The 25,462-nt window shown below is 37.2% G+C and overlaps 1 protein-coding gene across 3 annotated transcripts in view; it reads left to right on the top strand.

The window, feature by feature from the left end:
* The window catches only part of OLA1 (Obg like ATPase 1), a 109,816-nt gene that overhangs the window by 32,899 nt on the left and 51,455 nt on the right, over window positions 1–25,462 (top strand). For all 3 annotated transcript variants that reach the window (XM_066999662.1, XM_048061286.2, XM_066999663.1), the window contains one exon: window positions 24,074–24,249. In XM_066999662.1, coding sequence (XP_066855763.1) covers window positions 24,074–24,249 — 176 coding nt within the window. The remainder of the gene's footprint in view (window positions 1–24,073; window positions 24,250–25,462) is intronic.

The raw sequence follows: 25,462 nt of genomic DNA on the forward strand, positions 1-25,462 counted from the left end.
TTGTTAATCAGTTCTCTATGGTATCTGAGCAGAAATTCTGATGGTCTGATTTATTTTTTTTTCTCTTTGGAAGTTGTCATTCTTGCAATTTGGGTTTCTCATGGCTATTTCCTAGTGTATTTCAGCATATAGGTTTTGTCCTGTAATCCTACATGGAAGAACAAAACAAGCATTGGGCTTAATTTTGGTGTGGATGTTGACGTCAGCAGTAGTTGCTAGAGCTGCTTTGAAAGCTGTTGCTTTAATATTGATGCCAAGGGGAATCTCTAGCTTCAAATACCACTCTGAAGTCTTATTGCCTGGACACAATTAACAAAATGCATAAATTAATAACCCTTAAGTGACCATCTGTTTTTGTGCAGAACCTCAGAAATGCTACTTCTAGTTGTTACGTTGACTTTTCCAGTTAAAGTGGGGCTTCACCTGATGTCAGATACAACAGTGTTCTTCAGAACCTCAGTGTTTATCTTTAGATGTAGAATTTGTTTTCTGAGAATTCAAGCATTAGACAATTAATTTATTCTCTGTTAAAAGGTAGTTTAAAAGGCTTTCTTTATAAAAAACAAACACCACCTCCTTCCTTCTTTCTCTCTGCCCTCTTTTCCTTCTCTCTTGTTTCCCCCCGCCTCCCAAAAAAGACTCAAAGCACTCCCAGGCAGGTTTTCTTCCAATAACGATAATGGCAGATAAGCTCCTGTACCTCAAGCTCACTTTACTAGTTAAACTTTTAAAATATATTTGAGCATAGGGTTGCATTTCAGTACTTACTGAGATAGCTGTTACTGAAATAACAGTTCCTTGAGGCTTATTGAATATTTTTATGCACCAAGCTTTGGTAATTCGATGTGAAAATTGATGTCTCAAAACTAAATAGTAGCAGGAATGGGAAGTCAAGTGTGTGAAAGAGTTACAAAAGGGGGGAATGTATAACTACAAGACCATACACTACCTGGGAGGGATTGTTTGCTTTCAGCGGAAATATGGAAAGAAGCAAAGGGAATCTGAAAGATAGGCAGTCAGCCTCTGGGCTGAGCTGTTCTGCGCTGCTCTGAAGTGTCACAGAGCAGAAAGATTGATCTAGCAAACATCACCATAGAAATTGCATATACGTATTTTTGTGATGTACAGAACAGAAATATTGATGTCATATTTTTTAATTGTTAGGGACAGTGCGGTGAAATTGCCATGCAGAGAAAAAAGTCTAATATCCTGGTATGTGAATTTAATCTATCCAAAAGACCAGACACTAAAATGTTTTAATCAAAAGCAGACAGTTATTTCATATTTAATTACAAGGCAGAAAATAAAGATTGTTTTGGTATGCTTACTGTGTTTCTGCCTTCTCAATTTATCTTTCAAATTTTTCTAGAATAAGCGAACCAGTCAATACCACTCCAAGATCCTTTTTTTTTTTTTTTTAACATTTTAATCTGAATTAGCTGTGTGTCTTCTTGCTTGGAAATCCTTTGGAATTAAATGCAGGTGAGAAGTATTATTCTGCATTCTGCTGTGTAGACCTTTCAAGAATTTTTTAATAATTGTGTTCATGCTTAAAGAAAAATAAATTGTTCGTTGGACTGTGCACTATTTAGGAAAAAAACGAACGGTATGTTTCTGTAATGCTACTCTTGGCCCAAAACTGCATCAAGCAACAGTTGAAGCACATCACTCTGTCAGTTGGTTTAGAGACCTGAAAGCAAAAATTTCCTCTTGACTATGTTGCAATATTGAGCTATTGTTTGAGATGTGTATAGAAACAACAGCAAAAAATATGAAATGTCTTGTCTTAAATTGATGTAATTTATATGTAACAAAGTGCTGTTTAAATATTGAGTGCTTTGTGCAATTACAGAACGTACGCAGAATTCCCAAGTCACTGGGGTCCAGAACCTTACCCCACTTTATGGTTTTATCAAAAGAATGAATGTTTTTTCCTGAGACATAGTTCATCTTTGTAGTTAGTATGTTGAGCTTTTATTTGTAGACATTGTTTAGTCATTATGATAACACACATTATAAAAAATTTTGCTAAAGAAGAGTTAAAAACCTCTCTGTGTTTTCTTTTTATAAGCCACCTGTTGCCTTAGATGCATAAGTACATAAATTCGAACAAAGTGCTCATCACTTGTCAGCCATCAGTGGCAGCATAAAAATTACTTGTGGTGCTTGCTTTGCAAGAAGTTCTTTTGTGTTTGTGACATCAGCTTTGTTTTATACAATTAAAGTATTACACGCTAGAATAATCTAAATTGCAACCACTAAATGGTGATGTAGTTCTTTTTTCATAGAGCTGAATTTGTTTACTGATTGTATGCAGCTATTGACTACTGTTTAACATGACATGTCCCTTTTGCCTTGAACAATCTTTGGAAAAGGTGTTTTTTTGTGTCCTGTTCTTGTTGCCCACCCCCTCCATTTCCCCTCCCTTCTCCATTGTGGAAGGCTTTTCTCATCCTTTTTTTTTAAAAAAACATGCAGATATAAATATACATAGGCCTCAGTATTTTTTTTTTCCACATAGCGAAGTAATGGCACATGATGATACTGCAACATAAAGAAGCCTTGCAGTAAAGTGATCTGGACTGCAGGAGATGTTTTGTTCCATAAGAACACATCTTGTCATGAATAAAATAGTTGTAGTTTGCATGCTTCAAAGTAAAACCCATAAGCAAACCCTGGTTTTGAAGATTCACACACAAGTTTTTTGGATTCTGACCCTACCGTACTAATGCCTGTACAGATACCTGCTGAATGACTGTCGCTGTCGGAAAGGCCTAATGCGTGATGTTCTGTTCCTCAGTTATTGCTCTGGTTTTTTTTTTATTTACATGCCTTTGCACTTTACAGTGAAAAGGAAGAATTTGCATGTGACTAGGTTATGATTTCCTCCTATTAAGTTGTTTTCCGTGTGTTAAAACAGATATTCAGTGCTATAGAAATTCATGGAAAATAGTACTGTGTCCTCCTCCAAATCTGTAGTCTTGAGTAAAGGATGATATATTTTTTTTAATTTTGATTTTTAATTTTTAACTATATTTTAATTGTATTTCTTAATTATAAACTGGGTAAAATTAGTGTAGGATTTCTGTATGTTGATTGTGGTAAGCACACAATAGGTTTGTCTTGTTCCATGTAGCCTTAGGAAACAATATCTCTTTGAACTTTCCATACACATCGTTTAAATGTGAGGCATAGTTCCCATCTGAAGAAACTAGGTTATAACAGAGGTATATCGTTACTAATTTTGCAATAAAAGCGCATTATTTTCTGTAGAGAATGCCAGGGAACTCTGTTGTGATTTGCATGCAGAAATAACTGGCTACACCAAGCCTGTGATGAGAGGAACACGAGGTGTGTGATATGTGTCAAGGCTCTGATTGCTTTGCTGTTCCTTCGCCCCCTTCTTGCTGCTACGTAAAATCTTGGCGGCTGCATGTTAGTCCTGCAGCACTGCTCCTCCTAGGGCCAGAAGAACTGAGACAGGGTGTGCAAATAGTAACTGGAAGCTCAATTTTCCTGTTCTTTCACATAATGTTACCTACTAACTTACCCTTCTGAACAGTACTAGACTGCAGGTTAAGGAGCTCCCACTGTAGCGGGCTCCATCTTTTTTCTCAAACCTCCTCCCCCGTGTGGTGATGGTGAAGTGCAATAAATCTAACTTGGTTAAGGTGTTCTGGCCACACTGTGTGGCTCTGATGGGGCAAGGAATCAAAGGAGTCTGTTCGTACTAGTTACAACTAGGAAAAAGTTACTGAAGCTTGGTACGGAATTTCTTAAAACCAGATAGCACAATTTGGGCAGGTTTCTTGTTTTACTAGTTAAAGCTTTTACTAGAGGAAGGGGAAGATATATGCAATGGTATTTCAAGATGATCCTTCAATCCACAAATAAAAGTAGCTTACAGTTGAGTAATAAGGACAAGACTGTTCCTGCAATAACCCTACAGAAGATGAAAAGTTGTAAACCTAAGCTACGGCCTTGCTGAACACTCTTAAAAATGCAGCTGTGCTCAAATAGATTTTCTTTTCCATGAAGTAGCTTTGATATGGAGATGATAATATTTTAACGTTTGCATTTCACTGTTATGGTTAAACTGATAAATCTTTAACAAACATTTTACTTAGATGCGATTAAAAAATATATATTATTCCAACATCATTCTAAGCTGCTAGCTAGTAAAGCACTGATTCGTGTTCTTGTCCTTTCATGTGTTTTCCTCTTGTTGCTGTTCTTGGAATGTGTGTGTAAACAAGTAGGAAGAGAGAACAAAAGTGACTTTTTAAAATACTTCTGTATCCTTTCCAAGGGCATGATTCTTTTATTTTGTCATACTGTGATTGTGATTTAAATTCAATGAATCGCAGTCAAGTTCTGCTCACTGTTAATAAAGGTGGCTTGGTCGGAACCAAAGCTAATCAGTATTATATTTATAAAAAATAACCTCCCCTTTTGCAATATTTATTAAATTTGCCAAATGACATTAATACTTGCGCCATATAAAAAGAGTAATTTATTGTACAAGTTAATTGATCATTTACAAATCCACCTATTTGTTGTTTGGAGAGAATGTTTCCTGGTAGCTGGTTTGTCCTGTGCTGAAACAAAGTAACACCGGTATGCTTGTTTAAATTGTTTTTCCTCTCTGTATGTTTTCACTGTGAGTGGTTTTGAGCATTAATGGAATGCAGTTGTGTTCTTTGAGTAAATAATGGGAGAGATTTGTTAGGTGAATACACATTCTCTTCCATACAAAAGCTTTTAAGGTATCACCGTTAGCCTTGCTTTTCCCTGTTGCTGGGGTTGGAAGGGACAGCGTGAGTACTTCAGCAGGGTGAAGGTGCCCTGCAGCCGAATTGGCTAGGCAGTTGTCAGGCAGCTAGCTCACTAAAGCTCAACAGGGTTTTGGTTATAACACAACAAGAAAACCTTTGTAATTATCTAATATTTTGGTTTAATGAAACCCTCTACTTTTTTTTAGGAAAAAAAAAGTTCGGGATATTATTGAGTTTTCCTTTTCCTCCCTTGTGTTCGTTGTGGTGTTGCCATGCTAAGATGTTACGACTGCCTCGTTTGGGCACTGCTGCTCAATGAACTAGGCACTTCAGAAGGTATATACATCATAATTCTGATCTTCCCTAACCAGCAGGCTTTTCAGACAGAAAGATGTCAGTTTCCCATAGTCATGCTGTAGAGGGGGACGTGCCTGCCGTTTGCTGTGTGCTGAACGAAGGGACCAGCCAAGTCCAGGAGCGCAGTGCGAGTCGGCAGGCTCTGGCTGCGTCTGCGGCCCCACTGGGACAGCGGTGCAGCGCAGAGGCTCTGCCTCCCGGGGTGATGCTGGGCACTGCCTGCATGGAGCCACCCCAGCAGGCAGGCAGCTTCTTTCCGCAGGGGATCCCCAGGCCAGCGTGCCGGCTGGAGCCAGCCTCTCCTCGGGGCACCAAGTCCGAGCGCGTGGTGGGGTCTGGTGGTGCTGCGCCGGAAGGTGGTGAGCGGCTCGCTCACAGCTGGCACCCTGCTCGCGTGGGGAATTGCTGCTTCTTTGCATCCCCTCATCCACTTCTCCTAAGTAGTAATGCCTTTCAAATGCCACCTCTGTCAGCTGAGAAACCTTAAAGTATGCTTTTCTCTCGTCTCTTGCTGTTTGTGGATTTTTTTGGCAGTTCCTCTGCAATTGGCAGTAATACACGTTTTTGCTGCACTTTTTTGCTTTTTTTTGCCTTCCTACTTGTTTTCCTGCTATGTAATAGCAGGATGCCATTGGTTAACAGGATTGTAACATCACTGGTGTTATTTACTAGAGTGTTGCTAATTTATTGTGCTTAGAGCAGGGAAAATGTGAGAAACAATAACTTGTTTGCAGACTCGGGTTGAGAGGTGTAAACTTCTTTGCTAGAAAGGTATCTTTGGGACCACTACAACTATGGGAAGTTGAAATGTTAAAATTGGTGGAATTTGGTACCTTAAGTCCCAGTTTAACACAGAAAAACTTCTAATCTCACTCAGAAAATGTGTGAGGTCATTTTTTTTCTGTTTTCAACTTTGCTTTGTGGAACAAATAGCTGTTCTTTGTTTTAGAATGAGCGTAATTATGTGGAAGTGCATTATTTTTGCATTACACAAGCACTGAATAGAAATATTTCCACATAACTAGAATGAAATATTCAGCATATTTAAAAGAAAGGGCCTTTTAGAAGCCTTTGGTAAGGGAAAAAATACTCATATGATGCAGTTTGAATGCATAAATCAGTCTCATATGTACAGTATGCCACCAGATTTAATATGTTGATGGAGTGAGCAGACAAATAAGCTGGGCATGTGCATGTCAGCGCAGAGGAGGAATGCAGATGGAGAGCGAGGCAGTGTTTCCCTGGAATGTAAAAGGCACTTAAGGCCTCTCTTAGGAGGGGATATTGTAATATTACCAGCAAAGTTGTGTTAAAAATTGAAAGCCAGTAACTGAAAGCACATTGTGAAGAAACAGATGATTTTAATGACTCCAAGAACATTTTTAAGGTTAGTAATCAGCAAACCACAAAGAAAATTATCTTGTGATCAGGGTTCTGATTTTTCACTAAGATCGAGAGCCTAGTCAAAGGTAATCCATCTTCTGTTCACTTAACCTGTTTTTTCTTAGCTATACTGCCTATCCATTTCTTTAAAGAAAAGGATTTTATATATGTCTGTATTATTAAATAAATGACGGAGTAGAAGCTTAACAGCCTTGTAGAAGTTCCTGTCTTCTCAGGGAGCAACATCTCTTAAAACTTAAGAAAATGATTTCATGGAAACAAATTGTTTGAAAAATCAGCGTTGAGTAAACACTGGTTTGATAATAAAATGTGGCCTCTTTTCATACCAGTGCAGCAGCTATACTTTCTTCGTTTTTTAATATTTTGTTTTTAGTGGAAAAGTTTCCTGTTGATTTGTGGTGTGTTTCTAACCTTCTTGACATTTCTGTATAAGAGTTTCATAAGCTCTGAGCATCAGGGTTTTCCTGCCAAACAAAAAGGAAAGAATCTTAGATAGGTAACATATTCTTTCTGTATTATGCTGTGTTATGTGATACTGATTTTTTTTAAATTTCTGATCAAATTTAGCTTAGAACATTTCATTATGTGAAAAGGTAAGTGTAGTATTCTTTGTAAGGATTGCTACCAAAAAAAAAAAAGGAAAAACTGAGCAGTAAACTACGCCTTCATAACAAAGTTAAACCGTTTTGAAATCGTAAGGTTACAGAAATACAGGACACAACTTTTAAAAGATCTGCTTTTTCGTCAGAGTCTCCTTTCGCATCTAGCAGGCGATGTGAAGTCTGCTAGGACAGGACAGTTCATCTGGCCTGTGGCTTACTCCTTTCAGCACTCTTTCCTGTGACCGAAGGGCACGCAGGCTACAAGTGAAGCGAAACTTCACGAGGTGGTGACAGTGCTTGTTGACCCGGTGTGCTGGGGCTGTCTGTAGTAGTAGTGTCAGAGGCATCTGAAAATTCTTAATGTTGTATATGCCTTCATCATATCCTTTGAATTTTTTTTTTGCCAGACTGTTTCCATCTAATGTGGAAAAAGTATTCTGTTTCAACATTTTCTGTTGAGTGTCTACTAGTTTTAGAAACCCTAAAATAATTCCATATATTTCCTACACCCAAGGTAAATGCTACATGATAGCATCAGCTTTTGAGGGAAAAAAAAAATACAAGGAAACTTGCTACAATAATTGGATGAAGATTTTTGTATAGATATAGGTGCTGATAAACAAGGACTTCCTTCAGGTACTTCAAAATTATAAAATAATAAAAAAGGACTTCCAGAAGTGTAATGGTCAATATGGTCCTTTTCTTCTGGAGGATTTCTTTGAAAGCCAGAATGTTTTGAGATGAGGATTTTTCACTCTGTCTGAAAATGATTTTTAGGTTTATTTTATCAGGAGAATAAGGGCAGTATCAAACTAGACTTTGAATGAAAGATGTTGCATGCTGGAACTAGCAACTAAAATAGTATTTTTTTTTAGTCTTTTTTGACTGACTGTGAGTTTAGGAGTTTATATTGCAGCCTATTTGGAGGAGGAAAAAAAAGGAAAAAATTTGTGGTAGAGGTGATGTTTAAAAAGGCAGCAGTTAAGAACACACTGGTATTGATTATTTCTCCTTCTGAAACGCTTGGGTTTCAGATACATCTTTTTTAATTAGAAAGGTAGTGTTTTAAGATGTGTGCTTCCTTGTGCAAAAAGGCTGTTTCTGTTGTCCTGCTTGATGTTTTTTTACTGCACGATACACATGTGATGTTCACATGTGGAGGAGCTGTGGATATTTACCCTGAGAATTTGAGCATACCTTTATGTAAGCACTTCTTGTGGATTTCAGAACATCCGTAGAAAGGTAGACATGCTATTGCTAGCTTATAGTGACTAGGAAACTAAGGCAGTGCTGCTGAGAGGGGCCTTGTGCCATCCGTTAGGTGGTGGCCACGTGGTTTTACTTGTGCGCTGTCCCGCTCCTGCATATGAGCCCCAAAATACTTGGGGTGCTGCACCAAACTTTACGGAATGCCTGATCCTGTTTATTACTAGCCACCAACTAATTTACAGGTGCAGTACTTATGTATACCCATTTAATAATCATGAAGCTGTGGAGAAAATGAATACACCTTTATATGTGCAGTAAATTGAAAGCTTAAGTTAAATAGATAAGTAATGCTAGAAGCGTATATAGAAACTCGTGGTGACTAGTAAAAATCAGAAGAGATTTTCATCTGAAAGTCTTGCTTTCTGTTGAGACTACTGCTAGGGCTGCATGTGTCGGACACAATTTTGCCCGGCAAGCATTTTTAGGTGCTACTGTTAATACAGACAAATATGAAATATAAAATAAACCCAACTTCTATTTGTTACCTCATAAAAATAGCACAGAAAGGGAAATGCCACTGTTTTAAAATGGGGATTTAACTGGAAAACAGAAGAATTGCCTAACAAAGAGTGCAGCGGAACTGCTGTTGCACACCGGCTTGTTGAGGAGATCATGGCGGGATCAGCCTCAGCTGCCATCTCTGAACTGAGGGCCTGGGTGCCACCGCTACAGCTAGGCCCGCGCTCTGCTTCCTGCCCCCGCCGGGTGCTGTGGTGATGGCAGCGTGCGTCCTATGGCTGGAAAAACTGGGGAAGCTCCTACTGTACCTCTGCATAAATAAGGGTATGATGTAAGAGGTTGGGTGTGCCTGCAAATGCCGAGCTGTACTCAGGAGTGCAACAGTTTGCCTTGATGATGCTTGTCCTACACGAACCGTGTGGTGAAGGGGTAGTCCCCAAACTGCTCACCTAGCCGTGCATAACTTAGGCTCATGTTTTCAATTCATAACGTATCATCAATTCAAACCGCAAAGTTGAAGTTTTTAACGTATTAAACTAGGTTTGTAGCAAATTGTTTCTTATGTTACTGTACTTTATAACATCTTTGTCTTTTTCTATCATTAAGAAAAGTGTTTCTGTAATGTTAATTAGCTAGTAACTGCTGTTTTCAGTGTGCTTTAATTACCGTATGTTGCTTGATTATATGTTATGAAATAAACTTAAGGTTATTCTAGATTGTTAAACAGTGAGCTAATACGTAACTACTGTGCTTAAGACGAGGTTTTTCAGATATGGTGCTGGGGATATTAGGAGGTGGAATAGCTAGACAACCAGACTCATTCCTGAGTATTTGAAGACAATTTTAAGAATTGCCTCTTAGATTTTAAAACTACTACTTACAAGAAATGTCTGGTAAAATACCATGAAAATATTTTGAATCATAACTGTACATAATCATAAAAAAGATTGTAAAGATGTAACTGTTGGATGATTTGAGAGTGTGTAACTAATAGGCATCCTTTCCTGACAGTCTAATGCAAGATACTTATTTACTATCACTTAAGAATTTTTTAAAAATGCTCCTGTTCAAACCACATTTAGTAACAGTTACGTTCAAGTAGATAAATTACATGTGTATACTACAGACTGTGTATCTGAGTACTGACATCTGAGTGACAGCTGTAGTTTTTAATTAGCAAATGTTTAAATAACTTAATGTTTGTGGGCAGTTTTATATTCAATTTCTGATAGAAGAGTGAAGGTTGTATTTAATGTTTGTTGTGTGGTCAACACTTGTTTAAAAAAAAAGGTAAGTTTTATAGATAAGTTAAAAGTTCTGATAAAGTAAACTTGACTTGCTTAGATATTAAAATTAAGAAGTTTAAATAATTTATTTCTGAGCAGAATTTTTTAGTATTATAAAATGTATCCTGTATCCTATAACTGCTTTGTCTCCTCTGCAAAGTTATTTAAAGTAAATTTTTTATTAGCGATTGACGTAACTGATCTAGCGCTGGAAACCACTAAGAATTTTAATATTGTTCATGTATAATTGCCTTAATCTCTGGTCTTTGCAGGAGATGGTGCTTTATAAATACTCAAGAGTTTTTTCCATGGTGTTTCTTTCTCAGATTGCTAGAATAAAATCAGTATTTGTTTCAGTCAATTGTACGTAGAAATAAACAGTTTACATTTTTAGCTGATGCATAACTTTTTCATTTTCTTTACCATATCTTAAATTCTAGCCTCATCCCATTAAATTTTGTGGTTATGTTAACATAATTCCCCTCAGATCTTCAAGAAGTTCAACGTAGACAGTTGTATAGTTTTGATCATGAGCTAACTTTGAAAATAGTGCAAAATGTATGAAGACAAATCCTATACTATTCCAGTTTATTTTGTCCGAAGATTTTCATTGTTTCTTTTGCAGAAATATTTTCAAAACCACTTCACCAGAAATAGTAGCTCTCAATAAACCATCAGTCAATAAATTATTTTGATTTTTTTTTCAGTTTCTCTCTTAAAGAGTTTTTCTTTGAAGTAGAGCAACAGTATGGCCCAACAATGTCAATACTGATAAGGGTAAGGTCAGCTGGGGATTTAGTTGGTGGTTTTCTCCCTGTAGCCTAATAAAATGAGGTATTTTAAGTGCTGTAGAGAGGGTCTGAATTGTGGCTGTTGTCTCCACCAAGTAACTGCTTAGGAATGCTGAAGACGCTCTTTTTTTTCATTCTAAGAAAATAAAATAATTACGTGTTCTTGCCTCTACAAATGTTGTAAAATCTAATGTATCTGTTAATTTTACTATTTATAGTGGATGCTGGGGCTTTGTTACAGGTGGGTCATTTTCAGTTTGATATCTATTACCATAGGTGGTGTTGTAAGTCTCACTGTCAAGTCACTAATTAATGATTTTTAAGACATTATCATTATTTATTAAACTTACTGGTTATCATCTTAAATAACATTGGTGGCATTTTTGTATGGTAAGTTGCAAATCTTTGGGATTCTTCAGTCACCAGATAGCTTGCTTATATATTTAGTGATTATTTTTCAGTACTGCAATTTTGATGCTTTGTACTTTGTTGACAACTTAGTTACAAGAATTAAGTATTTCTAGAGTTAACTTCATGGAGTTGTTTTGGGGTTTGGGGAAGAGCATCTTTTTGGGTGGAGGGAATACTTTTTACGAACTGCTGTTATTAAAATAATAGTGTATAATTCAGATTTTAAAACATTTGAATTTACTTTGAAAAGATTTTCAGATATAAAGCTGTTGTGCCCCTGACAGCACTTCTGACTATTTCAGTGGCCGACTCAAACATTTAAGAGAAGGAAAATATTTCTTTACACAGAGGGAATTGGGCTGGGAGTTGGGAACAGAGAGGGAGAGGAGAAAAAAAACAACAACTTGAAACCCCCCTCTGATGATGATTATCATGAAATTGAGCTTTGCTTCAAGATTGTAACCGATGCTATGCTTTCATAATTTAATTGGTATTTATTTTCTTGGATTTAACTGATGTGAATTTATTAGAAGGTACCTATAACAAATTGGATGTATCAATAAGTAACTTATTTACAGAATTATTGTACTCAATTGTGAGACATTTAATTGCAGTTTGCTTCCATCGTTTTTCTTGACAGCTGTTGAAAATAGTGTGGTAAGATTGGATTTATAGCGACTTTTAGGAAGCAGATATTTGTTCAAAAGCAGTCGGAGAGTGCAAAGATCCATGCCAATATTCAGAATTCATATTTCCCTTGAATGGAAGGTTGTGATAAAATGGTACATGGTGTGTTTTCATTGCCTGTTGAAAGACTTTCATGCAGTTAAAATAAGCATTTTGATGGTGGTTGAATTAAGAGTTTTTGTCAGTCTCTTCTCATCATGGATGATTAGACTAAAACGTCTGCTTGTCTTGACTTGAGATCACCACAGCTTCAGATAACATGCTTTGTGATTGAAGGTCGAAATATTTTGAATTCTAATAGGCTGCCAGATGAATTGCTTGAAATAGACTGTAAAATTTCAAGGCTTCCTTTTCCATCTGCTGTGAAAAGAACCATTGGGAATGGTTGAGCTTGATGATCATAGAATTACGGGATGGTGATTCTAAAACCCTCAAAGGGAAGTTGCTATGGAGATCTAGTTCCAAACTGTGAAATGATTCACCTCTGAAAGGCTTCAGGGTCTGAGAAGCTGAACACATCATTGTTCAGGTGGTCATTGGTTAGGAAATTGCTGGTGCCTGTGTAATCAGCACTCCTGTGGTAGTTAACGATCTAAAAAGGTTTGTTCTGAATGATGTGGGACAACAGCAATGTGCATAAGATGGCTTCTCTCAATCATAGTTTGCTCAGCCTGGTGCTTGTAAAAATACAGTGAGCTAAATGGCAAAGAAATGAACTGCTTCATTGAGGAAGTCTTTTAAAAACAAAATTTTTTCCTGTGATGGATTTGACATCTAAAGTGAAAGAAGAAGAACCATTTCAGCTTAAAAAGCTGTGGTTAGATGTTGCAAAAGTATCACATTTATATATTTATTTTGCAAGGAGCAGAATGGTGGGGCTGTGTATTCGTGCTTGTTTGCGGGTTAAAGGAGTGGTACTATTGGAAACGGAAGTTTTCTACTGAGTTGCACCTCAGGAATGTAACGAAGTAGCCTCAGTATGTTGATATTTCTCCCACCCTGAAGGTCCCCTTTTAGAGTCCTAGAAGATACTCTACTTTGACAGTTATGGGGGAAAAAAAAACTACCCCGTATGTCCAGGATCAAAGTTAATCAAAGCGTATGTTGTCTCTCATTGTTTCTAAGTTGCATCTTTTCAGGATAGCAAAAGGGAATAAACAGAAACTATTTGCACATGTGCATAGAGCGATGTGTTTTGCCAACTATTGCTAAAATCTGCCAGCAGATTCTTAAATTACTTGGGAACTTAAAAGGCACAAATATTTAATATGCTTTTTCAAGGAAGGCAGAAGGCATTTGCTCAGTGTACAAGTAGTTACTGACTACAGCTGTAAGTACCTCGTTCAACATAAAACATTTGTTTGACCATATAAGATTCAGATGGAGTTTCTCTTACTGTTTTATTTTGTTGTATATCTGTTCAGTATCATCCCTTGTCATAGGTTCTCTTAATGGGATTTTGTAAAGGCGATGCCACCGGCTACTAGATGGTGCCAGATAGTTACAGAACAACTGAAATGTTCCATGAAGTAGTTGTCATTGAAGTAAAAGATTACTGGAAAGAAAAGCAAATCCCTGAGCGTTCAGGATTTCTTCACTGAAATGATGTACAAAAGAGTGAGTTCTTCACTTCCTGTGGAATAACTGGTCAGCCAGTCTTTACAAATATGCGTAGTTTTGTGTTGGAATGCTGTTTTGTGCTTTATATAGGAGGACTAACATCTGAAGTAAAACAGTAGTGTTGGGTTTTATCTGGTTGTTACGGTAAGATTTGAATATTGATCAGGAAATATTGCAAACCATCTTTCTCAGCTCTAGCATCTCAAATAAGATGTAAATGATATTCTCTTTTGTTTTCAGTATTTCAGGTGCTATTTTAAAAAGACAGTTTGGCATTTCTTGTGATCCCAAGGCTGTTCCCTTATGTGAAGTCCAAAGAACTGTGACATCACCTTTAATTTGGTGAAAACTAATCATTGAATGTGAAAAATAATGATGAAGAACAAACTCTCAACAGCTAATGATTTTTTTCATTCTCAACAGGAATTCTGTTAAATTTTTGAGAGTTCTGCCTGTAAAGGTTCTATTAAATTAATATACAAAGAACATATCTGTATAAAGTGTATTATGTTACATTAAGTTTATGTACTGCATTCTAAATGCAGAAGGAAAGTTGTGTGATGGAGCACATTTTCATAAGGTAAATTTACTGAGACACTTTTTGCTTTTGTTTTTGAAGATGTTTTATTCACTTAGCAACACAACACTTCATTACTTAAACCATATATGTGCGTAATGGCACTGACCAAAAAACTTTTGCTTCCTGAAGTCTTTATCAGCTCTGATTTTTTTTTTTAATAATTTGACTGGTCTTTCCTCAGGTTATGTTTACTCCTCCTAACTCCTATTATGCAATGACATAGATCCTCAAAAGAGAGACATTCGGATATGTAGAACAAGGTTCTTTGTCAACATATGATGAATGGAGTTTACAACTCCTTATAAATACCATTCTTTTAAAAATTCAGCTACCTCTTGTTTATAAATTAGTCATTGTTTACACACGGTTTTATTTTCACTGTGCTAAATTGTATAATATATTTTTTCATAGCTTTTTTGTAAGGCAGTGCGAGAAAGTTTGACTCGTGTAGTATTCTTGTTTAACAACAATTTTAAGTTTCAGAATATATGGGAACTGCTTAGGTAACTAACCTCTGGTATCTGAAAATTTTTCATTACTGAGTTTTGTCTAGGTATTTATATAGCTTAAGATTGCTTTGAACATTTTTGAAGAGAAGTTGCCTCATTGGAACGTTTTTCAGTAATTCTTCTTTATACCCTTTGCTGTAGGTTCCAGGAGGGTTATAGCTTTACGTTCTGTGTTGAACTGAACTGTTCATTCTCTGTTCATTATGGTACAAAGACTAACAGCATTGCAGTGTGTTGAGGATTGCAGAACTGCTTGGACTTCGTTGCAGCATTAAGGATCCAAGCAGTTCAATAGGAGTCATGGTAACCACTTGGCAGTGCTATATGAGACCTGATAAAAAGTTGAAGGCTGAAGTGTTTTTAGGTATCTCTGCATCATTGGCATAGTCAATCTGTGACCCAGATAAACTGTCCATGAATAAAGTGTTTGCTGTGTTCCTGGTCATTTGAGGCCAGAAGGAACTGTCCTGTGGTTTTCCACTGGTAGTCGCTAGTTCCTGTTTGTGATCTATGTAACTATGTTGTCTTAAAACACAGTTATTGGTAGCAATTATATTTTGTTATGGTGACTGTCAGGAATTCCAATTAAACCTGGCTCTGTAGAGAAGACCTGGAAGACCGACCTTCGGTCAGAAAAAAAAATGGATAAAATGCACTGTGGAGATGATGGTGAAAGTAACACAAATGTGCAGTCATATATGTGTGCTTATTTCTACTTCCAAATGGTTTCTGCTTGGGAGCATTTTTTTTTCCATTGTAGATGCCATTAAATTACAAATACATGAGTTCCAGTCTGGTCTTGGGTAGAAATGTTCTTCTGTGAATGGTCTGGATACATGGTTCACAGAGGCGTGTTAAAAGTTACCCACTGACATTTGTGGCCAGACCTTCCCAAGCGTACCATGCTTTATGTAGGCGACGCTGCTGTGCGAGGGCTTAGCAGGGAGGGTGATCCCGTGGGGACTCTCCCTTGTTACTGTTTGCTTCTCTTTTCAAGACTCTAACTCACAGAGGGAGGTTTTCAGTCATTAGAATGTAAAATGAAATGAAGCGTTGCTGAGCTCAGGTTGACAAGAACACTTGTCTCTGAAGCAAACATTAACATTCTTCAGCTTTTGTATGTTTTGGAAATTTTGCAGTTATCCAGGCTAGGTTCCAAACTTCCCTTGTTGTTCCAATTAACACAGTTGTGTTTTGGAAAAATCTGAACAGAGTCTAATTTTTCCTAGGGAATTCTCTTAAATGATTTGTGTGGTGGTATGTCAGCCATCTCACAAAGTTACGTTCAGTGCTGCCCTTCTCAGTGTCTTACGATAATGATTCCGTGCAAATTACTGCATGATGTGATTCTGGACAAAGCGGGTTGCCAGAAGAGTTACCAAGGAGTGTATCCCAGATGCTACTTGGTGGACAGTGCAGTGATAATATTTCAAATGTATGATCAAGGGCAGTAAGAGTGAGCCCTCTCCAAGTGGAGGCATGAAGGGCTCAAAGATTATTCCTTCAGCTTTCAAATAATGCTCTTTACCCGGTGCAACCAAGTTGATAGCAAATCTAAGCAGGTAGAAGGTTTTGCCTGCGGAGCATTGACTGCATCCCAGTGGTGCTAGGATGAAAGAACAATGGCAGGTAAACACATTTTACATCAGAAATAAATCACTAATATTTGTCACACAGATCCAAGGGTGAGGACTCTGGAACAAGATTTTATAGATAAGTTCAGTGGAACTACTTTCTTGGTAACGACTTTTCTCTTAAAAATGCTTCCACTAGGAACCAGATTGTAGTTTCTTCTGTTAACTTGCATGTCCTTAAGTGAATTGCTTTGCCTCAGGTTTTCCTGTGGAGGTTGTAATTCTCATCCCTGACTTTGTGAAGTACTTACTTGACAAGTACTTTTATGCAAATATAAACTCTTTGTATGCTCGAGAAGTTGATACTACAGTCATTTAAAATCCTGTATTGCTGCTGCATGCTCTCATTGTGTGTATGCCTGAGCTGAAATAGACTTGCCCTTTTTTTTTTTTTGTCAAATACTCCCAGTAGATATGATATTGAATGGCCTGCTATTCAACTGCTATTTCAGACTTTTGGGGAGGGATGCTTGCTTTGCGCTCTCCCCACTACTGCAATATTAGGGCTCAGCAGGGTAAGTGTAGCTGCTTATCTTTTGTAGAGGTAAGTAATGAATTTGAGTCCTAATACCACACCAGTCGAGAGAGCCCAAAGCAGCTGCTTTTACCATCCCATATCTGTATTGCCATATGGTACGCATAAACCATAACCTTGTGTTCAAAGTAGTTAATGCCACAGCCAATATTCTGAACTGTTTTTCTGTTACTGAAAATCAGCTAAACTTGAGAATAAAAACAAATGTTTTTAATGGGAATTAAAACCTTTTCTTACATTTCTACGGTGCAGGTAAAACAAAATAATTATTGCTACAGTGACTGCTTGCATTTTAAATAAGTTTATACACATTATTTTTTTAAAAAAATCTAGTTAACTTTAAAATATGTAAGTTTTCTTGTCATTTAGGGTTCTGTGAAGCTGATCATCAAGAGGGTTGCAAATCATTGGCGGTTTCTATTTTCAGAGTTCCACATCCCAGAGTAATTTGCTTTAATTTCACCCAATTTAACCTATACTTCACACCATCACCATTCAGCTTTAATAGCTATGTTCTATGCATAAGAAAAGCAGATAAATGTCCACAATTAGACTGCGAGTGATTACAACTAGTTAGGGCTTTATGAAGACAAAACTTAAAGGGCTGTGGCACAAAACAAAGCCACAAAAGATGTCTGAAAAAATTCTTTCTTCAGAAGTCAAGGTTTACTTACAGCATTTTATTTAATTTTTTTTGTACTTGATTTTGCTTATGTTGAAGATGTAGGCAGGTGCACCTTCTTCAACTGAAAATTACTCTGCTCAAAGAATATTAGGTTTGTGTTACAGGTGATTAATTTTACTTGAGATTAGCTTGCAAGGGAAAACATGCTAAACCTACTTCATTTGTTGATCCTTTGTTAACACGTGCTACGTTTAAGAATCTGTAAAATACGTTGACTCTTACAATATCCTTTTGCCCTTCTGATTGTGAGTATGCACAGTAAAATGTACCATCATCGAAGTTTAATGCTCTCTATAATGCTAAATGCACTTGTACCTCAGTCAGAAATGTTTTTTTTAACCATTTAAATCTCTATAATACTGATGATAACATGTCAGACAAGTCTAAGTAGAGATACTATTTATGATTTAATGTTTTTTGACATTTGTAGTCTTGTTTCTTTTGACAGCTCAAAGAAACATTCTGCTTCTAGCCCCCTGCCGAAGTTACCCTATTTTGTTTCTTTTTGTTCCCCCCCATTTCTACCCTAGTGAATGGCCAGATAGGTATTATTGCTCATTTACTTCAGGGCTTATAACAGGGTATGTATCCATATTGTGATGTACTGTATCAGTCTGTGATGAGCAGCTCTTTTTGATAATAGTCATTGAATGTATGCTTGCGAGTAAGTGCAAGTATCAATTATTCTTTAGGTCTGGTTTTTGGTGGTGTTATTAAACATTCTTTTATAGCTTACTGACAAGAAGAGGCTGGTCATTACCCTAAATACCGATGGGTGTTTCACCTTGTGGTGCAGTTCAGATTTTGATCAAGTTGTGAATATCAGTCTTAATTATAGCATAACATAGGCCAATGCAGTTGCTTACCTTTCGTAAATGAATACAAGATACCAAAATGCTGTTATGTGGAAGCTTAATATTAGCCAAATATTTTGTTCAATTTTGCTTTAAGGATAAGGGTAATTAAAGAAATGAAGAAACTGACATAAGTATAAATTAATTTTGAAGATATTAATTAATTTCCATAATTGCAATTAGGATCAGAATAAGATGTCTAGTATTATTTTGATTTGGTTTTCAGCATCTCGGTGGCTGCTCAGAGCAGACAGGAACAATAAAGTTTAGGCTTTTAGGCAGCTTCGTTTTTGCGTCAAACTAGTTTTATATGCTATATCATAAAACTTTCAGTCCAATCAGCAACTACATTTAAATACTGCAAATTGTGGCAGCAAAACAATAATTCTGCTGATTAGCCCCTTTCCATTTCTTGTAAGTGAACTGTTTATGCTGTTGAGTACCTTTTGAAAAAAGAAAAAGCCAAAACAGCCTTGATTAGTCAAGGAGTAATTGGATGACTTGATTTTAGCAAGAGAATGAATTGGTTGATGATAGCCTGTAACTAAGTGTAGTGGTTCTGTTCAGATGAATACATAACATACAGTCATCAGATCTTGACAGGTATAACATAAGCAATGCAAAAATCTCTGGAGGCTGAGAGGTAAATTTTGTCAAAGAATTTTGAAGCTGATTCTTGAAAGAAATGGAAAGAAACGTGCATGCCATTAGATGATACCGTTTAAAATGTGGCATTTGTTACTGCTGTGCTGTATACATATTTATCTGTTACTACTTTTGCATGTGAAGGAGAGAAGATGAAGTCTGTGTGGTCTTGCTGCCATCAGGACCTGGCAGATAGGCAATTCCTGCTCTTCTTCAGGACAAAAACAGTGTTTCGACATCTTCTCCAGCCAGTTATCCTGTTTTCCCCATCTTAGTTATCCAGTATCACTTGGAAGCAAAGTGCAGAACCAGCTGTCACAGCGTTACTTCTTCAGTGCATCTTTTTAAAAATATTTACCTCCTAGCATTACATTTGAACATGTATAAATAAGTGTCATTGCTAACTGGATTCTCCAAGGAGGTCTGCAGGTGCACTGCCTGCAGTGACAGAGTGGGACCCCGTGCAGAGCTCACTTCTGGTGTAGGAAAAAGATCCAGACTGCTTCACAGCACTGTGGGCCCACCACACTTTGGCCCTGACAGCCCAAATAAACCCCACAGCCAAAGATAAATCCTTCCCTGAAACTGGAGAATCGTTTAGGTTTGGACCTGCTGGCAGCTGAAGAGGGAGCTGGATAATTGGCAGTGGTAATTTCGTATCTCCTCCTTTCTAGTAACTTCAGGCTGTCGTTACTTTGGTGCTGTTAGGTGGCAAGATGAACTGTGCTGCTGTTAGGCTTTACTTTTTTCCTGTCTGACGTACTTGCCTTGTTTTAATAATGATACCTGTATGTCACTAAAATGTTATGGGAATTTACCACAACAGATTTGTTCGCTTACAGCAAGCGTGATGTTTCTAACTCTGTAGTCATTGTTCTTTTACACCAAAGGAAGTGGAAGGGGTCCACCTTTCAAGCTCAAATGCAAATCCATTGACATTTTCTAGGTGGTAATTTGAAAAAAGGCTCCTAGCTAGGATAATTGAAGAAAGACTTAGATTCCACTCAACTTCTTTTGAAAGGCTGGCAGACCTCTGATGAAAACATACTTCTGGTGGGACACACTGGACACCAGAGAAGTCATAACCAGTTCCATAAATAATGAAATTATTGATTATTGTTTTCTGGTTGACTTTCCTGTGTCGCTATATGCTTATCTTTAAGCAACTTCATATTCTTATTCACATAGCCATACTTTCCAGAACTGCTTCCTCCTGCCCCTTCCTGCCTACCCTGTCTCATTATAAATGTCTTGGAGAACAGGGTCATCCATCATTTTGGGCTTCTTTTCTTCCCCTCAAAAGCTTCAGTTAGGATTCTTAGGTGTTGACAGAGATGCTTTTTTGGGAAGGCTCTTGAGTAAGACTTTTTACGGACACGTTTTTTTCCTGCCTAGATGGTAAACTGATTCCTCTTTTTCTGGAAAAAATACTGGGAGTTCCTGAAGGGCATAAAGGCAGTTGAACCAGGTTACTAGTTGCTGCTTTCTGCTTTGGAAGCCAGACGACAGGGCTCAGCAACTGGTAACCAGACAGGTGCAGGTACGCTCTTAGAGGACAGAGCGTAGACAAGTTTCTAACCGTGGAAAGATCCCCTCACATGTACAGCAGTTGAATCCTCGCTGTGTCAATAAGAAGATGGACATGTTTGTGTTTGAGGTTCACCATATTTTAAACACTGCTCATAATCAGAAATGCTAGCAGGTGACCGTAGGTGTTCTGTTTTTTATCGACTATCCCATTCGTGTTCTTTTCTTCATCTAGATGCACCTTTAGTGTGGCTTCAGGGAAACTTTTCTCCCTCATCTTTCTACCAAGCTTTTTGGTCTCCTTTTCTCCCTTTCCCTATTATTTTTACTTGCTGATTCTGTTGTAATCAGTGATCAGTATCAGCTATGTCAGTGTCAGCATTTCTTACCAACATTTGTCTTTTATTTGCTATCTTCAGAGTGCAACATGTCCATAAACTGCTTTTAAAACTTCTTTTTAAACTTCCTTTTAAAACTGCTTTTAAACCAAGGACTGACTAAACCATTACTCTGTAATAATAATTACAAAATTCTAAATTCTAATAATTTAACTTAGTTATTTTCTCAGTTTTGCTTTTCCAGATGATCTCTCCTCTCCACAGAGCCTAATCCCTTAGGTAACCACCAGTTCTTGCTTACTGATGTCCCTGGAGTAGCCCACGTTCAGTTCTGCAGGCTGGAGTTGGTTTCCCTACAACGCTCAGCGTGATTTGTGCTATTCCATCAGTACAGAGCGGGCTTGAGGCTGGTACAATGGGTTGTCCAAGATTGATCCCACATGGATATCGAAATGAAGTTATAACTAGGGCTCTTTCATCAGAGTAGTGTCTCTCTCCCTTCTCTTTTCCTTCTTCCTTGAGTATCCCATCATCTTCGTTCTGGCTGGGCTGTCAGTCAGCAGCTGATCTGTTTTAGGTTGATGACTGAAATCTGTGTCCAGTACATCCTGAATTGAGAGATTCAAAAATAAACCTTAATGCCTCTTGCTTATGAAGAAGTCTCTCTCAGTTTATGCCAAAATCTGGACGTTATTCCAGCTTGAGGGTCTTTTGTGTGTACAAAATTTTATACCTAAATGCTTTCGTATGGACTGCAACTGTCTCAATGGGAAGGTTTTGATTTCTCTTCTCCAAGTGTTCCTGATAATTTAAAAATATCTGTCATGATTAATTTAATTGACTTCCTGGTTATTTAAAAAGTAATTATATGAGCTTTTGTCAGCACGCCTGTTGATATGTTACATCCTTTCCAAGTTAAGAAATGCACTTTTCTTCTAAACTCAGAATTGAAAATTTAGGCTCACAATCCGGTGTTTCAATAGAACATGCAACTAGTGTCTGTTTCTTTCATGAGAAACTCCTCACCTGACCAAGCAACCCAATTAAACAATTTACTACCTATTTTTATGTTCTTAATGTGGGATCTCTATAGTCATAGAGCTTTTCTCCTCGCTTTTATAGTGTGGTTTTTTTTTAAACCCTGTGGACACCAAATGCAGCAGGAAGATGTGAACAGCTTGAGACTATATTATTTAGATGGTGATGCACTCTTTTTTTCTTAATACAAGGAGGAAAGCACTTTTTACCTTTTTTTAGCTGACTAAATAGTATAATCTGTTGAGAAGTCTGGGCAGGTAGAAGAATTTTCTTTGATCTATATGGTGACATATTCCTACTCTTTTTTTTTTTGGAGTAATTTCCTTGTATATTTAAACAGATCCGTAGAATGACGGTTTCACGTATTCATGCATCCAGACAGCCCACGTCCCATTGCTGACTTTGGTGCACAGATAGGGATTTATGGAAGACAAAGGCTACAGCACCTCTTCTTTAATTGCCTGGCATTGGTATGGGTTAGCGTAGCAGGTTTTCATTTGACGGAGGCACATTCTCCCGTCACAGCCAGCATCAGGGCCGCATCTGTTGCGGAGGTGTTTTTCTTGTACTGGGGGACTCGCAGATGATCTTTGGAGAGAGACAGCTGACGGGAGAGCAGGAAACTTCCCCTAATCACTGTTCTAAAGACTGCTCATGTTTATGTGAAAATGATTTTCATGTTTGACTGCCAACAACATTTTAAACCTGTGTATTGTTTGTTTTGATGTTAAAATCTTTATTGCTAAAACCCCTGTTTTCAGTAATTTAGAAGGAAAAAATTAAGATGTGTGAGACAACAGAGAGTCTCAACTTTCTGTCAGTTGAAGAGCTTCTTCGTAGTCTACCATTTCTCCTATTTTATATTTAGTACAAGAAATGCCTTTTTTTTCCCCCTGTAAAAAAAAAAAATCATTTTGGTAAAGTTTAAATAAAATTCTTATCATGGCTTATTTCTCGGGCATATATTTAATGTTACGGAATAGGCATGCAAATACACTGAAAAATTATCCAGGAACTAAGTAACAAAGTGTTAATATTTTTATTCTTTAAATATTTATTGATTTATTTTTTTTGTGATGCTGTTTATCTGATAATTTAAATCCTAGTTGAATTATGTTGCCAGATTGTCTTCAGAAGGGCATGAAGTCAGCACACATGCTTCAGTAATATCTGGTTGTTTTACCCTTATGTTTCCAGTTGGCAATTTGAAATTATGGCTTCAACTGCACTTTAAATATGTGATAATAGCATGTGTTTCTAATAAGGGCCAGCACCATTTTGTTCAGATAGTGTGAATGGTTGTCACTCATATATGACAAATGCACCTTCATCTGCTTCTTTGATGGCCCCCTAAAAACCATACCCTCAAATCAGGCCGATGAAATTAGCTGCTGTGTAAATTGTGTGTCTGAGTGGTTCATTATCTAATCACCGTCAGAACCACAGTGATAAAGTAGATTGAAACAGGGAAGAGGTCTGCCAGATGATTTCAGGCCTTTTTTTCTAAACCCCGTTTCCCTTGGAAACACTAAGAGTCGTTCAGAACTTCAGAATTCTTTGTCTAGAACTTCTTTTTTTCTTAATGCATAAAATTGGTCAGCCAGTGAGGGCTGCCAGGATGATTTGTAAGGTTTTCTTTCCACCAGTCGTTTAGTCATTACTGTGTGTATTAAAATGTTCCACGATTTTGAACTTGGCTACCATGTTTGCTGTTGATAGATAAGACACTGTTAAATACAGTGGTACCAATTTTCAGGAAAGTGCTCTAATCTGTTCCTATTTAGAAAAAACTCTTAAAGATGGCTTAAGTGCTCTCCTGAAATGGCAAAACACTATGCTCTGCATGCATGTGTATAAATCTTTGGATTTTGGAGTTGATACATAAATTAGCAAACTACAGCAGTATGTTATAAAATATTGCCAGTAACAGTTGTGTACAGGCAGTAGAACAGACCTGCCGACTTTACTTTTTCATACTAAATTCTTGTGACTCTTAATAGTCTGTTTTAAAGATCTGTATTCTGTCTTTTTACCTTAATATGTAACTTAAATTTTTCTTTGGTTTAGGAGCATTTGAAGATGATGATATCACTCATGTTGAAGGAAGTGTAGATCCTGTTCGAGACATCGAAATAATACATGAGGAACTTCGACTTAAAGATGAGGAACTGATCATGCAGAGTATAGACAAGCTAGAAAAAGTAGCTGTGAGAGGCGGAGACAAGAAATTGAAACCTGAATATGTAAGTATAAACGTAGATCATTAAGTACTGCCTGCATTGAATTGAAATTTTTACATTGTTGGATTTTGCTCATGATATCGCACATGCATAATACAAAACACCACTATTTTTGTGTATTTTGAAGTAATTATTCTAAGTTTTTAAAAAAAAAAAAAGAATGGATTATTTGCTGTGTTGAAAGTTTAAGATTTCAATTAAAAAGGTAATTGTCATTTTTTAAATTTAACTGTAATGTTCTTGCTGACACAAGTTTATTATGAGTTTCCAGTGCTTCATCAAACTTAGATCAGGGGTTTAGTTGTAATTCAAAGTACAGCAGTGACTTCCAAATTATTCTTGCTGTTAAGTTCCAGTCTGATGTTGATACTGTATTCCTAGTAGCCTCAAAGTGAATATGTTTTTCTTGATGTGGTTGCACTTTGTGTCTTTTAATGCACGTTAAATGAAGGCTGCTAGTTGAAGTTAATTTTTGAATGTGGTTGTGGAAAGCTGTTAAATGAGCTCAAATATCATGGGGTAACAGTGGTTGTTTTCTGTACATTAGAAATATATAATAGTCATCAACTTCAAAGGATATTTTTAAAATTATTATTTTACTGCCACGTGACTTTCAAGTCAGCTATGTTTTGCCAGTAGTATAGTTATTAATTTTTCTTTATTTCGTTAGCCTTCCAAAGGTATTTCTGGTGGAATGTAAAGCATGTTCTCTAATTATTACATTATATCAGTATGGAAACAGGATATTTATGCCTAGCAATTATGAAATAAAAAATATTGTTTTATCCCATAGCTTTTTAGATAGCAACTAATAAGAAAAATATTGTCACAGCAGTGCTGGTATTTTAGTTTATCAGCATTGAAGCACACTAAGTTTTTTTTGGCTCTGACTAGTGTTTGGCAGCGAGTAGGATGTGAAATTGAATATCCCGCTCTAAGATGCGGTGTTTAAAAAGCACTTCCTTGGTGACTTCCCTTAGTGAAGAACTAGCCTTCGTCTGGCTTTAGAAGTATTTTATTCCTCGGTTAGTCGAAGTGAGACTTATTTGGATGATTTGAAGGCTTTCACGTCAGGCAAGAGAGATTCAGGCGACCACCAGAACCCCCCGATCCTTCTCTGCAGAGCTAATTTCCAGCAGATCAGTTCCCAGCCTGTACGAGTGCATGTGGTTGTTCTTCCCTAGGTGTGGGACCCTGCACATGCCTTTGAGTTTCA

Source organism: Anser cygnoides, chromosome 6 (assembly GCF_040182565.1).
Source record: "Anser cygnoides isolate HZ-2024a breed goose chromosome 6, Taihu_goose_T2T_genome, whole genome shotgun sequence".
NCBI classification, from domain to species: Eukaryota; Metazoa; Chordata; class Aves; order Anseriformes; family Anatidae; genus Anser; species Anser cygnoides.